General features: G+C 40.8%; 1 protein-coding gene across 2 annotated transcripts in view; it reads left to right on the top strand.

Moving 5' to 3' along the window:
- Positions 1-14,810, top strand: part of pcdh17 (protocadherin 17) — a 64,677-nt gene that overhangs the window by 23,679 nt on the left and 26,188 nt on the right. The window contains exons 3-4 of one of the 2 annotated variants that reach the window (XM_017718438.2): positions 3,770-3,828; positions 4,004-4,173. In XM_017718438.2, the coding sequence (XP_017573927.1) occupies positions 3,770-3,828; positions 4,004-4,173 (229 nt within the window). Of the gene's footprint in view, positions 1-3,769; positions 3,829-4,000; positions 4,174-14,810 lie in introns of both variants that reach the window. The other variant, XM_017718437.2, reaches the window with a different exon arrangement.

Here is a 14,810-nt window from a genome sequence, read left to right as displayed (position 1 = left end):
TTAGCCCTAACGGACAGCAGAGGATATATCTGCAGCATGCTTGGCTGGAGTACCGCCAAGCTCCAAAGGCCTGTGAAAGGTAGACAGATATCAATAAGTATTCCTCCATCTTTAACTTAAACATTCTCACTTCCTTTGTTTCTTTCCTTCCTTTCTTCCGTCTTTCCTTCATCCATTCCTTCCTGTCTTCCTTAATTATTTTCTTTCTTTCTTTGGCCATTCCTTTTTTCTTCTTCTGCCTTTATTCATTCATCCATTCTTTCCTTTTCTCCTTAATTTCCTTATTTATTTCCTTCCTTCCTTCATGCATTCCTTTTTTCTTCTTTCCTTTCCTTCTTTCCTTCATTCATCCATTTCTTTTTTCTTCCTTCCTTTCCTTCCTTCATGCATTCATCCATTCCTTCTTTGATTTCCTTATTTATTTCCATCCTTCATTCATTCGTCCATTCCTTTTTTCTTCCTTCATGTCCTTCCTTAATTCCTTCATGCATTCATCCATTCCTTATTTTCTTTCTTGATTTCCTTAGGTATTTCTATTCTTCCTTGTTTTTCCCTAACCTCTGCCTCCCTGTTTCTCTGTTTCTCTTTTTCTCTCTGCCTCTGTCCCTGGTTGTTTAAACACACATACACAAACACAAGCTCACGCTCTGTAGGTCTCGTGTTCATTTATCTCCATTGAGAGGGAGGTGTCTGCCTGGTCACTTCTAGAACACTCCGGAGAGACTGCTGAGGAGGCACTGAAATAGACCAGCCATTTTATTCCACAGGAGAGAGGAGAGACAGGGAGAGAGAGGGGGAGAGAGAGAGAGAGGGAGAGGTACACATACCAACATACTCACTTGAGGCTCACATGAGGCTAGTTTCTTTCATCCCTAAAGTGGACCCCAGTATATCCATTTGAAGAAGCACACACACACACACACACCACACAAAAGCACATTTATCATCTGGAATCTAGCCATGTGAAGTAGCGGCTGATTGGCCATGTTTTGAGAGAAAGTCAGTATTTCAGCGAGAACAGTGCAGAATGTTGGTAGACACTAGCTTTGTCAACATGGGGCCATTATCGTAATCTGCTTCTGAATCCATACAGAGTTAGGCTGGCTTACTGGCAAAGTAGGTAAGTACATGTGTCCCAGTATGTCAGAGTTCTGGTGCCATAAATGACAGCAGTTCTCTAATGGGCAAGAAAAAGATGGATAATTGGCCTTGTAATATATTTGAATTGGCTGCTGCACCTATGCTAAGTGTATATGCTGTGTATTGTAGTGTAAGAGAGATATATGGTATAAATTAGATGGACAGTTGTTGTAAGTTGTACTTGCTACAGTGTTATTTTTTTGTATTTCTTTATGCTTTAGCCAAAGATTACGGCTCTCGTGAAGTCAAAGTTATGCCGTTCTTTTTTTTAATAAAGTACTGCAGAACAGATGTACATAATAAATGCAATAAACAAGTAAATAAGGCTCCGCTGCACAGCATTATGTTGAGCCATCTTTGTTCTAATGCTTGAGAAAACATCTCCTTAATAATACTCAGTATAGACCAGATTTACAGTCTCTCTCTCTCTGTCTCTCGCTCTCTCTCTCGGGATGGTTTGCATACAGGCAGGCTATTGTAAAACACTTCCCAGGAAAGTGCTCTTATCGCTCTTTTAAAGTGCTACAGGGTGGGTCATGGCCATGTGATAGCGTGTGCTTCCTGGGGCTGCCCGGAACAAGCTGTTAGTGCTATGAAAAGAAATTAACCGGCAGTCTCCCCTGTTTGCCTCTGCACTGACCTGAGACCCTTGCTCCATTTTCTTCTTTCAGTGCATAATGTTAAGACTTAAGGGTTGGGGCACCTGCTCCTGGATCAGCCCATAAAAAGCAAAATCTAATGATCTTCCAATCACAAATGCTTCTACTCACTTTTCAGAAGAGGCCCACCAGAAAAGAAAAGAAAAAAAAATAATAAAAAAATAAAAAGTTTTCTGAGCGAAAGCAAGATTAAAGAGATTTAATGAAGCAGAAGTTGCCAGTTTCGTTCATATTTCAAAAGACATGGAGCAATTATTATTTCAATGCCAAACATTCTCAGTCATCTCAGAGTCTGATCTACCCTTTGATACTGCTTTGCTCCTGCACTTTTTAAAAATCTCCTGCGAGGTTGAATGTCGAGCTTTTTGTCGCGATAGAAAGCATCGACAAAGGCAGAAAAGGTCGGCAGGGTTGAGGGAGGCCCGTTTGACCTTCCCCACAATCTCCTTCCTGCCGAGCTCCTAGCTTTTTTTCCCCCTTTTTTCTATTTCATCTGTCATTACAGGGCCATTCAAACCTTTCTTTTGAAGTCCAACAGTGCATTTCAAATAAGCCTTACCTATATGCAGGAAGGAGGATTTCAATGGCTTATCATTAAAATACATTCGAGGGAAGAAAGTTGAAGGGGACGTGATAAATGGCATTTGATTAAACTGCATAACTCTGTTGAAAGATAGGAATCGCTTTTGCGAGGATGAGTCTGTTTTCTTCCCATTTTATCATCAAATAGAATCCCTCACAAAATGTTATGCAGCTGTGATCATACTGATTTTACATGATCAGTATTCATTGTAATTACGTCTTATTTATATATTATTATTATTATTATTATTAGTTATATTTTATTATATTAAATTATTTCTGCTTTGTGCAGCCACAGTACTCAGACATCTTTGATTAGATGCCATTTTGCTGCAATGGCAATGTCATATTATCCATATTAATTGTAATTACTTCTGTAAAACATACATGTATGTATAATAAATTATTTCTGCTTTGTGCAGCCACAGTAGTAAGCTATTTTTGACAGGACACCATTTTGCAGTGAGATGAGCGAAGGCAAAAGCCTCCGTTAAGACAGGCAGGTGAAGCAGAGTGGTGTGAGATGGAGATGTGTGCAGTGCATTAGTCTTCCTTCAGGCTCGTATTTAGCCATGTCAATATTGTCTGGACCACGTCTCAGGCCACCTTCTTCCTCCTCTCCACTCTGTATTGACTCTGGGCTGCAGAGCAAACACGTTGTGGTAACATTGATGTAACGTTGAGAGTTGAGTAATTGAGAGCTGCATTATGGGCAGGGGGGGCGGGAAGGGGTTATCAGCTTTTCTAAAGTCGTCATACTTGAAGAAATGTGGAAAGACAGAGCAGAGAGAGACAGAGTTAGAGGCAGAACTTTGGCTAGATGGATGATTGTTGAAGTTTATTCAATAATGCGCTCTCCCCTACTCGTGGTTCAGGAGTTGTTAGCTACATCTGATGGTTAGATCGGATGCTCTCTGTTGACACACAGTAACACTGATAGTTGAAGTCAGTCGACAAGCCTGAACGGAACTTTTTACCGTATCACAATACAGGTATTGTGTGTGTACATACTTCACTGAGCAGGTATATGATGCACTCTGCAACTGTATCTCTGTGCCTAATGGCTACCACCTTTCTCTATCTACACACATACACACAGCCATATGTTCCTTTTCACATTCTCGTCTGGTATTTCCTCTCCTTCCTATTTATATCTATCAGGTCATTGAAAGTGCGACTGAATGTTTTGAATGTTTAATTAGTATGTTTCCTTAACTAATTAAAATGTACAAATGTAAGGATTAAAGACCCCCCTCCCTTTTTTTCTCCTCACTCCCACCTCTTTTCTGAATAATTAATCAACCTCTTTCACCAGGAGATCTTGTTGCACACCAGGACGCACTTCAGTGTCGCCCAACACCTAAATTTCTCTCCCTTCTCCTTCACAGACCGACAGTTTCCCCGCTGAGCCCAATTACATGGGGGGCAGGCAGCAGTTTGTTCAAAGGTAAGGCCTATTAAATGACTCACTCAAGCGCCGCATTTGCCTAGACCCCCTTACCTTACCAGCACAAGTGGCACGAGCCCCCCCCCCTCATAGGAACTAATGTTGTTATCAAACATGGTTCCTTATGGTGTTTATTTATTTCCTGCTGCTACTATTTTCTCATTTTTCATAGCAGTTCCACGTTTAAGGACCCGGAGCGGGCGAGCCTGAGGGACAGCGGGCATGGGGACAGCGACCAAGCAGACAGCGATCAGGACACCAATAAAGGCTCCTGCTGTGACATGTCTGCCAAGGAGGCGCTCAAGATGAAAGCAACTGGGCTCAAGCCCCAGCCTCTTGAACAGGGTGAGTAGGGATGTGTATGGTTAGAAGTGTATGCTTCTATTGCTTGGTGCTTTAACACACTTTGTGTAACAATGCCAAAACAATCAGTATTGCATTATTATTCCATATAACAAAAATATTCTCTCTTCAGCAGTAGCAGCAGTGTTGTTTTTATTGTCATCACCTTGACTAAAATGGAACCCATTTTAGATGTTTCGTTCTCTCTGCCATTAGTGACTGTTTTGTGTAGATGAACACTTTTCTAGATATTGTGCCAGACAGCACAGCCCCACCTCTCCCACAAAGAGAGATGTTGAGACAGACTGCAAGATTTCCATGAATTCCACTTTCTCAAATGCTGATAGCAGAACCGTTTATGCCAGATCTTACTGATACTGCCCCAAACTGGGTATTCAGCTGTAGCAAACTTCTTCAGACACTGAATCCCAAAGTCATCACAGTCACCCTCACATTGCTGAAGCCTACAGAAATACTAGGTGGTTTTCAACCTCTCCTCCTCACCTTCTCATTTTTCCCCATGCATTCTTCCCCTCTAACCTCTCCTGTTCTTGCTCAATATTTACTGCCCCCATGTTGCTCATCACTATTTTTCTTATTTGGCAGTTCTTTGTAAGAACATTAGGAGCCTTCGATTTGTTCCCTTTGGTTTTTTTCCCCCAACTTTTGTTAACCTCCCTGTTCTCATTTTCAAAGTGCCTCCTCCCTCCTTCTCCCTATCTCTTCCTCCTTCTCAGTCTTTTTTCTCTCATCCCCCAAACCAATCCCCTTCCCTCATGTTTCACTCTCTCTTCTTCTCTCTCTCTCGCTCTTGTATTCGAGCCACGTTCTCAGTTTATCAAACCAGACAAGCCCATTATGATTTTATAAGCCAAACCACTTTAGCCTCTCCATTTAGTCCTTGCTGGGGAGGCGCTGGGAGCATGCTTCTTTAAAACTTTCATAATGGAACATGGAAAATGACTTATCATGCAGCAGGCGATGTTACGTGCTCGGCCTGATTAAATATGAATAATTATTTGATGTCTCTGTTGGTAGGACAAATTACTAGTGACATGTGTAGAACAATAACTCTGCAGATAGATACAGTAGAAACCTGCATGTTCAGTGTGAGGAGGCTGGAGAATTCTTTGCACTCGTTTGCGGAAGAGAGATGTAGGAGGTTTGTATCCATTCATCCTGGGGACTCACTGGGTTATGTCTAAGGCCATTATACCAGGGCTGCATCTCTCAAAAGAGAATTTCAGAAAAACGGATGCACAAAAAATTTATTTGTGCATGTGTGTGTGTGTAATGGAGATTATAATAAATGGCCTCTGGAAAGCTGTAAATCAAATACAGTATTTTGTTCTATTAAACAGTAGAACAAAAGGAATCTTCTGTTACCTGAGTTGAGACAGTGGAGGACTATACTAGTGATGTCTGCCTTGACTTGACTGTGTCTGTTAGTTTCAGAGCAGTTCAGGAACAGAGTGAATTTACTGGCAAGAGAAACTGGCCAATTAAAGAAGCCCATATGTTTCTTATTTTGTGACTGTAGTCATTTAATGGTTCATGGGAGTAGCTGGAGAATGGCTGAATTTCGCTATTTTAACTGTGACATGCACACACATACAGCAGAGCACTGTTGTGTCAAGCACTCAGCATAATGACCTAAGCCAAGAACAATGAAATCGTGTTGCCGAAGAATAGATCTGTGTGTGTGTGTGTGTGTGTGTGTGTGTGTGTGTGTGTGTGTGTGTGTGTGTGTGTGTGTGCACGATGCCAGATACCAGTGTAAAATAGTATGTCAGCTTATCCCTCAATGAACTCAATGAAAGCCTTACCCTTTCTCCTCCTTTTCTCTCTTCCTGCTCTCCTCATTCTCATCTTTCTTTTCCACTCCTCCACCTCTTTTTCTAAAATCAATGGTCATGTTATAAGGCAGTTAACTGGGAGCAGGTACTTCTGTTTTGGCAATAACACATAACTGGACTCTCTCTGGCCTCTCGCTCTCAAACCCCTATGAAAGTGAAATATGTTGTTATATGATGCCAGTATAAATAGAGTGCGTTGGAATATACAGTGTGTTTGAAGAGTCTGAGAGCACATTGAAAATGTGGGACTTTAAACCTGAAAATATACAACAAAAAAAGGCATTTGAAAATAAAGAACTTTTTGACAAGTAAAATACTTAAGGAAATGAACATTCTGATTTCAAGACTACTACTCCAATTTAAGCAAATATGTGACACTAATCATGCTAGGACCTTTTTTAATCTTATCCGTTTCATTGATTCAGCTTCAGACGAATCTCAGGTTTTACAGCATGCACAGCAAAATTACTGTGAAATTCTGAAATCCCTCCAAATATTTAAAAGATTCTATTTTTCACTCAAATTGTTACGCTGAAAATATTGTTAGTGATGAAAAATTTAGTGTTACATTTGAAAGTAACACAAAATAGTAGCATTTTCACAAGTGAACCCTTGTGAAAATGCTACTATTTGTATAATAATACTGTTTTTGTATGTAAATACACACATAGCGAAACAAACTACCAAGTGGTGAGTGCAAGTGAACAATGGAAAGTTCTCCTGTGTCTTGATGTGGGCATTACTACTTCTGATGCTTGGAAGTCTACTTATGGCCTATAAGTCTTCAAAATAGAGCTTCTGCTATTGTTAGAGGGAGTCAGAGAAGAGTATACCAGTCATACAGCAAACAATGTGATACATAATGCATTATGCTACATTATAGTGTGTTTTAAAGTGGAGTGTTATGGTGGCATTTAGCAGGCAGAAAGCAGTGAAGAGTGTTGTGTGTGCGTGACTCCTTATACTGATTGTATTTTCCTCATGGCTGAAATGTATTATTTAGAGAGAAAGAGAGGCAGCAGGCTTTGGCTACAGCAGCTCATAGAGGAGATACTACAATGTGTGCTGATGGGCATCTTTTAACTCCTCTAGTTCCCTTCTTTCTCCTTATTTCCCCTTTCCCTTCCTCCTTCTGCTTCCCTTCTCCTTCTTCATCTCTTTCCCCCCCTCTCATCTCTCATCCCTAACTCCACTCCTTTCTCTCTCTCAGAGTGCAGAGCAAGCTCAGTGTTGCCAACTTAGCAACTTTGTCGCTATATTTAAGGACTTTTTAGACCCCTCTAGCGACTGGTATTATTGGAGACTTTTGAAGATTCTGAGGTGAACACACATGTTCTTCAGTTACTGTCCTCAGTGAGCAGCGGGTGCTGCCATGAGCCCCGTCCCACAACACTCACAGTTCTGTCTCTCAAATATATAATTGAACAAAAAAAAAGAAAGAAAACAAAAAAACGAAGTACCTCTGCCAAAGTTTCTCTTTTAAGGTCACTTTGCCGGTGCCAAGCCCGGATAAAGGAGGAGGGTTGAATGTAAAGTAGCAGTTCCACCCCACATAACAGTCTTTTGATTAAATTTGATATGCTAACATTTAACAACACAGGACAAAAATGATTTATGTAATGTGGGTCTAGACCAAGCATTAAAGTCATGAAGTTATTTTGAGAAGTGGCGGCCTATTTCAAAGGCAAAAAAAAAAGAAAAATCAACAGAAGTTCATTTCTTCAGAGTTCTTTTGTAGTTCTAAACATATTTAGGGTGTTTTTTACTCACATTTTTCTCTCCCACAACATTATTCCTTTATTCTACAGCTTCTAATACACGCCAAAGGATGATTATGCAAAATAGGCGATGACGTCACGGCGACTTCTAGCGACTTTTAGGACAGCCAATAGCTTATTTCCCTTCTGAGGAGTTGGCAACACTGAGCAAGCAGTTGAATCCCTCTAGACCTTTCTTTGAACAGGTATTCCTGTTCAATATGTCTTTTCTTTTTCCCGCTCATACCTAACGCATTAATATTGCATTCAGATTACTGCTAGCACTCAACCCTTCCGGGGGGAGCAAGGGGTTCACGCAGTCACCATGAAAGCAAAAAGGATAAAAACGCTCAAACCGTCTGCTTTAACTGTCAGTAAACCACACAAATGTATAGTCTCTAGCTGTCTGACTCATAATCTGGACTTCTTCACCCCATCCTATGTGTTGTCCGTGCCCACTCCTTGGGCAATGTTTATTAGGCGGTAATTCAGTCAGAGACACAGAAAGAGAGAGCAGGCTACAGGCTCTGTTGCACATAAACAGGCAAGACAGTCCAGTCTCTCGTGCTCTCTCTCTTTGTCTCTTTCTGACTCTCTCTCCTTCTCTGTGCCTGCTGGCCTCTCCACACCATCCACTCCAATTAGGATGTTCCCTCCAGCATGGCTTCATTTATTGGAATCAGAAGTGGACAGAAACATGTAGCATGAATGGAGTGCAGGTCCCACATGAATTCATCAGCACATTCATATATCCCTCTAGGCCTGTAGAGTTACTGTCTTCTCTAGTATCTTTCTCTCTGTCCCTTTTCCCATCTTTCTCTCCCTCTCTCCCTCTCTGTTTCACCATACCATAATTGCATAATTGGATTAAAACCAAATAGCTCATTGAACAAACACTCGTTATCCCCTATCCTCATTGTCCTCCACTTTGCAGACATGGTGGGCTTTTTACATTTTTGGTGCAAGGGGGCTATTCTAAAATTGATGAATTAAGCTCCCCAAATTGGGAGCTGTGTATTAATTAAGCAGAAGTGTATCAGAGTGTATCTTTTTTTTATTATTAATTGGTGATTAATTGATGCGAAGACTCGCCTGCAGCAGAGCCTAATCCTGGAATGTGTTCATCAGTGGCCTTCACACGGTTCAGTTCACTTCCTGCCTATCTCACCCAGACGTCGAGATGTGCGCTCATGATAAAGTGTGAGTGCAAGTGTGTTGGTGGGGGAGCGAGGGGGGGTGAATAGTGTCTTTTGATTGCAAGGTGAGTGTTCTGGATGACCTCCTCTAATTGCATTGGATTGAAGCGCGATAATCAAATTGTTTCACTTTTTATTGTCTGTTTTTCTTCTCTTTCTGATTCGCCACACCCTCAGCTTATTAGAACATCAGAACAAAGGAGAAGCAGAGACAGAGTTTGCAGAGAAGGCAACATCAGAGTAGCACAGTGCAGTGAAAGACAGAAAACAGAGAGAGAAAGACATCATGCAGCAATGTTGCTATGACACCTCTGACCCCCTCCCCGCTACCACCCCCATAGTATTTGTGGCAGAGTAATCGGAATCCCTGTAACCCATATCAGCCATTGGAACAAGAAGCAGAGAGATGTCACGCTCTATCACGTACACACACACACACACACCCACACACACATACCCACACACACACACATACTGCAAGATTATTGTGGTGAGACTACCTGAGCCTGAGTGTGCAGGATGATTGATTTGCCATAGCTATAGCAATAGATTGAATAGATTAACTATGCTGGTGGTTGTTGGATTTTAAAGAAGTCTACCTAGACACTAGTGCTGTCTAGGTGCCAGTCAGTGCTGTCTTGCTGCCAGTACTATGCCTTACTTTACACAGCACCGCAAAAAATCCCAGGTCTGCGTTTTGCTTGACAAATATTAGACTTATATTCTATTTCTTTACAGATAGATTGGCCAATGGCCGACTTTTGTGGCTAATTATTGTATTATTACACTTAGTTCACACTGTGCACGCTGAACACACTAGCACAGGAGTGCTGAGATCAACCACCCAGGACAGATGCCCCCGAAGGCCATGATTACGTGGATCAGGTGTGTTACATTAGGCTAAACTCTGCAAGCTGGTAAATCTCCAGGACCAAGACTGGGCCCCTTATACTAGCAAATGTCCTGTGCTTTTACAGTGCTATTAATTAAAGTTGCAACATAAATTAAAAGAGTTCCTATTTCCTGTCAAATCAAGCAGCTCACCAGTGATCCATTCTAAGAATTTGGCCCCTTAAACTCATTTAAATCTGCTTCCAGAAAGGTTACAGCACATGCATGTCCACGTTTGCCAGAGTAAACTGTAAAGTGTGTATAATCAGAGCTTTCTGTGTTCTACTATGTTCTCTATCACTGTTTGAAAAACCAAGCATGCGAGCTCATTCAGAGGGCAGTTCAGATTGGTAACATCTTATTATTAAGCTGTTTATTCAGAGTAACGATAAAATGCGCCTGATGTGTGACTTTTATATTCCTTTTAAATCTCTTTTTTTGTTACAAAAGTACTTTCATCAGCTTTAAGAAAAGTTGGTCAACAAAAAAATATAATACTTCAATAAGTGTTCACAGTCCACAATATTTCACGATATTTATTTTTCTGACAGCTCAAGTTGCAACAGATAAAGTAGGGCCAGATTAAACTATAGATAAAACCTATGATGTGTATTCAATATTTCACGTAATGTATTGCACTAAATCCAATTAACCAGGACTAATTAAGCTCTGCTTCTAATCAGACATACACTTGGTCAGTGCTTTTTAAGTACTGGCAATATCCACAATGTACTAAGAAAAGCATACTGTGATATAGTGCGATGTAATTATCATGATAATGATAAATATTGATTGATCTTCACATCAATGCTTATGGCTTAATAGGTTAAACTGCCATTTTACATTCTTAAACAAAAAATCAGTTGGCAACTTGAATAACATGATGGAAGTACATTGCCACATCAAAAGTTAGAGGCAAATGGCTGTTGAGCACAATGAGACGTTTCGGTATAGATACAGTATTGCAGGTGAGCTTACCTGACAGTCTTCATGCTGTAAAATTGCAAAACAGATGGGTCAAAATAAAAAACAATAAATTGGCCAATTGAAAAAAAAAATCTGCCAGACCTATTTTTGTCTGATACCAACTTTAGCGAGGTAACCTTGTGAAATTGTTAAATATAATTTAATATAGTCAAAAATGAGAAGAGACTACACTACTTTTTAAAAAGTTAATCAAGTGAATCTATGCCATACACTGATAAAAACTGCCTTTAAAAAAAGAAAAGAACAGCTCTTCCACAGGACGATGCAGTGAGCATGGTTATTTTAAGAATGTGAATTCAACACCTTTATTCACACTCACCCACTACTTTTTATCCCTAAACAGGAGTTAGTGCAATGAGTTCGCTTTCCTGTGCAGGTATGTGTTAGCTATCCAATTAAGAGTGTTACCCAAGAGGCAATGGGGTAGTCACAGTGCATTGAGATCACAGTCACAGAAAAAAACCTGTTCATACCTCCCTCCCAGACTCCTGAAGCACATTCACTTCAAGGGAGCTGGACAATTAATTAGCAGTTTCTATCCCAATGCCCTTTTTTGCATTGTGTGTTACTAAGGAGATGGCTTTTCACTCCGCTCCCAGGATTCAGTTAAATCCATATTGACTGGAATGTTTGTTCTTTTTTGTTCTCTTCTTTTTTTCCCTTTTTCATAAAGGTCATTTCCCATCAATCATATTTTAAGAGGCTGTAACACAGCCCATGTAGGGAAGGCAGTGTGCATGCAGCGGCTAATTTGTTTTGAAAAGCCTCTCCGCTTCTTCCAAAGAGCTCATCCTCTCACACTAAGTGACGGAATAAATTATCACTTTTGACTCTCCTCTTAGATGTGTTTTTAGTATTTTCATTCCAAAACATGTAATGCTGCTTGTTCCTTGGTAAGTTATGCATCTTTTTTTTTCTCCCCTCTCTTCACCAGCATAAGTGGAGCGGTATATGCAAATACAGTAAGAAGTGGAGGTAGTGCGTTAGTGTAAGTGGCTTTGATTTTCCATGGCAGTAATGGGGGTCCATGGGAAAGCATTAGTAGTGGTAATGCAATGTCGTTTGAAATCCAGAGCTAAAGTATTTCAAGATCTCAGGCAATTGAGCATTAAAGCTTCTTCCTTTTCTTAATAGAATGCAAACCATTGTCAGTAAAGGGGTAGATCAAGGGAGCGTGTGCCCATCTTCAGTGTTTCTCACAAAATCTCTTCCAATTATTATGAGTTAGTCCAACAGTTTTGGACACCTTTATATTCTGAACTTTGGCAGTTAACACTTGGCACTTGGTTTTTACTTTTAACAGCTTTTCAGAGGCACTTAACGGTGAGAGTATAAAGAGCGGTTGTAAGCATTTTGTGAAGAGAAACCGACAAGTTAGCATTTGTTTACAAGTGCTGAGTATACAGCTAACTCCACAGGCCCTAAACATTTATCCCAGTACAGCCAATATTGAGCAAATACACAAGCCGGGACCAACTGAATTTACTGGAACCATCTCGTAGCCCTTTCATCAATGCTTTTGGGTTGCGTACTGCCAGCAAGAGTAATCGCCGTCATCATCCCTCGATGCAGCAGCTCAAATATGAATTAATGTCACATAAATCTTCCATTTTTCGAGCATGAGTGTATTATTTATATCAAGCAACTGATTCTTCTTTTTTATTGCAAGGCGTAGCTGTCACTTGGAGTGAAATTTGGCTGTAGTCTCTAAAATTTGTTCTATAGCAAGTCTGACAATAACAAATACATTGCAATAACACTGCATTGATTTGCCGTCCAGTGAAATAACTAGAAATGCTCCACGGATAAATTGAAGGATCAGCAAATCAAAGCTATTTATTTTTGTGCTTTTTTTAAAACCTCACTACATCTTGGAGGTGCTACAGTGATTCATCAAAAAATGCTCAGCAGTTTTTCTGAAACAAAATCTGTGGACAAATAGGCTCTTTAGAACTGAATGTAGTTGAATAATGATCACAAGACATTTTGAACTCTGAGGCCAAGTCTGCCGGCCGTGGCTCAAGAAAGTATTGGCACACAAGCTGCTGGTGGCAGGAACTTATACATGTACACACACACACACACACCAAGCAAGGGCCAGAGTTGCCCTTTCAGATATATAGCCAGTGATAGCATGCAAGTCTGACCGTCTGAGTCCCCTGGGGAGGAGGCTTTCCCCTGTAACGATTACAAATGGCTAGCTCTGCAATTATCGGAGCTCCGGTGCTTACTCCCCTCTCTTAAACAATGATATCTGGGCTCTGAGAGCATCTTTCAGCAGCAAACTAAAACAAGAGATTTGTTATGGCTTGAAAACCCAATAAGACGCCCACATGAAGATGAGAAGGATCTAAACGTTTATCATACTTGATGTTGCTTGAAGCTGATGGATGACACTGTGCTCTACCAATATGCTTTGGAAATGTTTCAAGAGCATTTCCATTTAGCTGGGATGAGTCAACCAAACCGCCTTTACTGTCTGTCTTTGATGTTTTGATAAACTTACCCCTTTCGACAGATGTTATGCAAATCGCTTTCATGCCATTGTGTTCCATGTTGTTTGGTTTTTAAGTCTCCCATATTTGTTCATCTTAGTTTTCATGATTTGTTTATTTTTTTGTGAAGTAACATTACCTTACTGTTACTACCATGTTAATGACAGAACAGCTGGTATGGCTGCCCTCCACGGGAACGTTTTAATTACAGTATTTGCACACATAGGGCCTAAACAGGTAGCATATGGGGGGATTGGTGTTACTTACTTCTGCCTCACATCTGTCTGGGACTGTGATTAATTGAACTTTTATGGGGAGCATCTCAATTCTTTGTTGAAGGGAAGTCACATTGCGGGAGATGTCTTCATCTCTCAAATGCATTTTTCATCCTTGACCAGGAATGTAATCAAATTAACTTGTAAAGAAGCTCAGCCTCCCTTTTCAACACAGGAGCCTGAAGAAGTTCTGGTACGCTAGTGCTGTAAGTGACGTGCAACTCTGCTTTAGTACCCACTTAGCTCTAAGGAGAAGTGTTCTTTTTCAAAGCCTAAAGTTAATTCTGGTTCTTCACCTTCTCATTTTTCTTGAGCACCGCATTCCTTGAAACAAAGAATGGTTGATTCCTATGAACGTCACACGAACATTCAGAGAAGGAAATTCGAAGCCAGGAGAGCTGATGGTCTTATCACTCAGAGTCAAACACGATTTCAGCACCCTTGTTTTTGTTGACGTCTCTCGCTCTTGGGCGCAAGCCTGCTTGGGGAAAGAGTTTTGGACCACTAAGCCACCGCAATCCCACAGAAAGGCAGAAAATCTTTTTAAGGGTAATATTGCCATCTTAAGCTTTCCTTTCCTTCGTTATGGGGGATTTAAGGGATTAGTTTTTATTCTTTTTAATGCAAACTTTCATTCTGTTGTTTGAATGAATTGTTTCAGTTTATCCCTGCGGTACTGAGGAGATGATCACTCCAATGTCACACACACACACACACACACACACACACACTTTCTCTTAATCTGCGTCTCTCCAGTCGTAGATTGGTGCCCTCGTTAGCGTTAGCCCCCTGGTATGGTCTGTGTGATATTTGGGGGTAATAATGCGACTGTGTCCTCTGCTTTCCCAGGGAGTGCACCATAAATCAGTGACATTAGCCCACTGCCCTTGTCACTGTAGTGACTAATTATGGTATGTTGGTATAAGTAATGGCTTGTCCCTCACGTGACACTGTTAGTACCTCCACTTGTGCCGTGATTAAGCAGAGGCTGGCCAATTGGAGGGTTAATTTTCTGGCCCTCTCATTGGCTGCTCCTCTCTCCTCATCCTCCGTTATTTGGCAGGTTCTCAATGCTATTTGAGCCACTCTTTCACCCGCTGCTGTAATGGAGAAATTAGGAGGCATTAATCTGAGCCCGAGCTAATTCATACTTCACACAACAAACACATGCAGCCTCATTTCT

Source organism: Pygocentrus nattereri, chromosome 15 (genome assembly GCF_015220715.1).
Source record: "Pygocentrus nattereri isolate fPygNat1 chromosome 15, fPygNat1.pri, whole genome shotgun sequence".
NCBI classification, from domain to species: domain Eukaryota; kingdom Metazoa; phylum Chordata; class Actinopteri; order Characiformes; family Serrasalmidae; genus Pygocentrus; species Pygocentrus nattereri.
The sequence above is the reverse complement of the archived record's forward strand: the minus strand, read 5'-3'. Positions and strand labels throughout refer to the sequence as shown.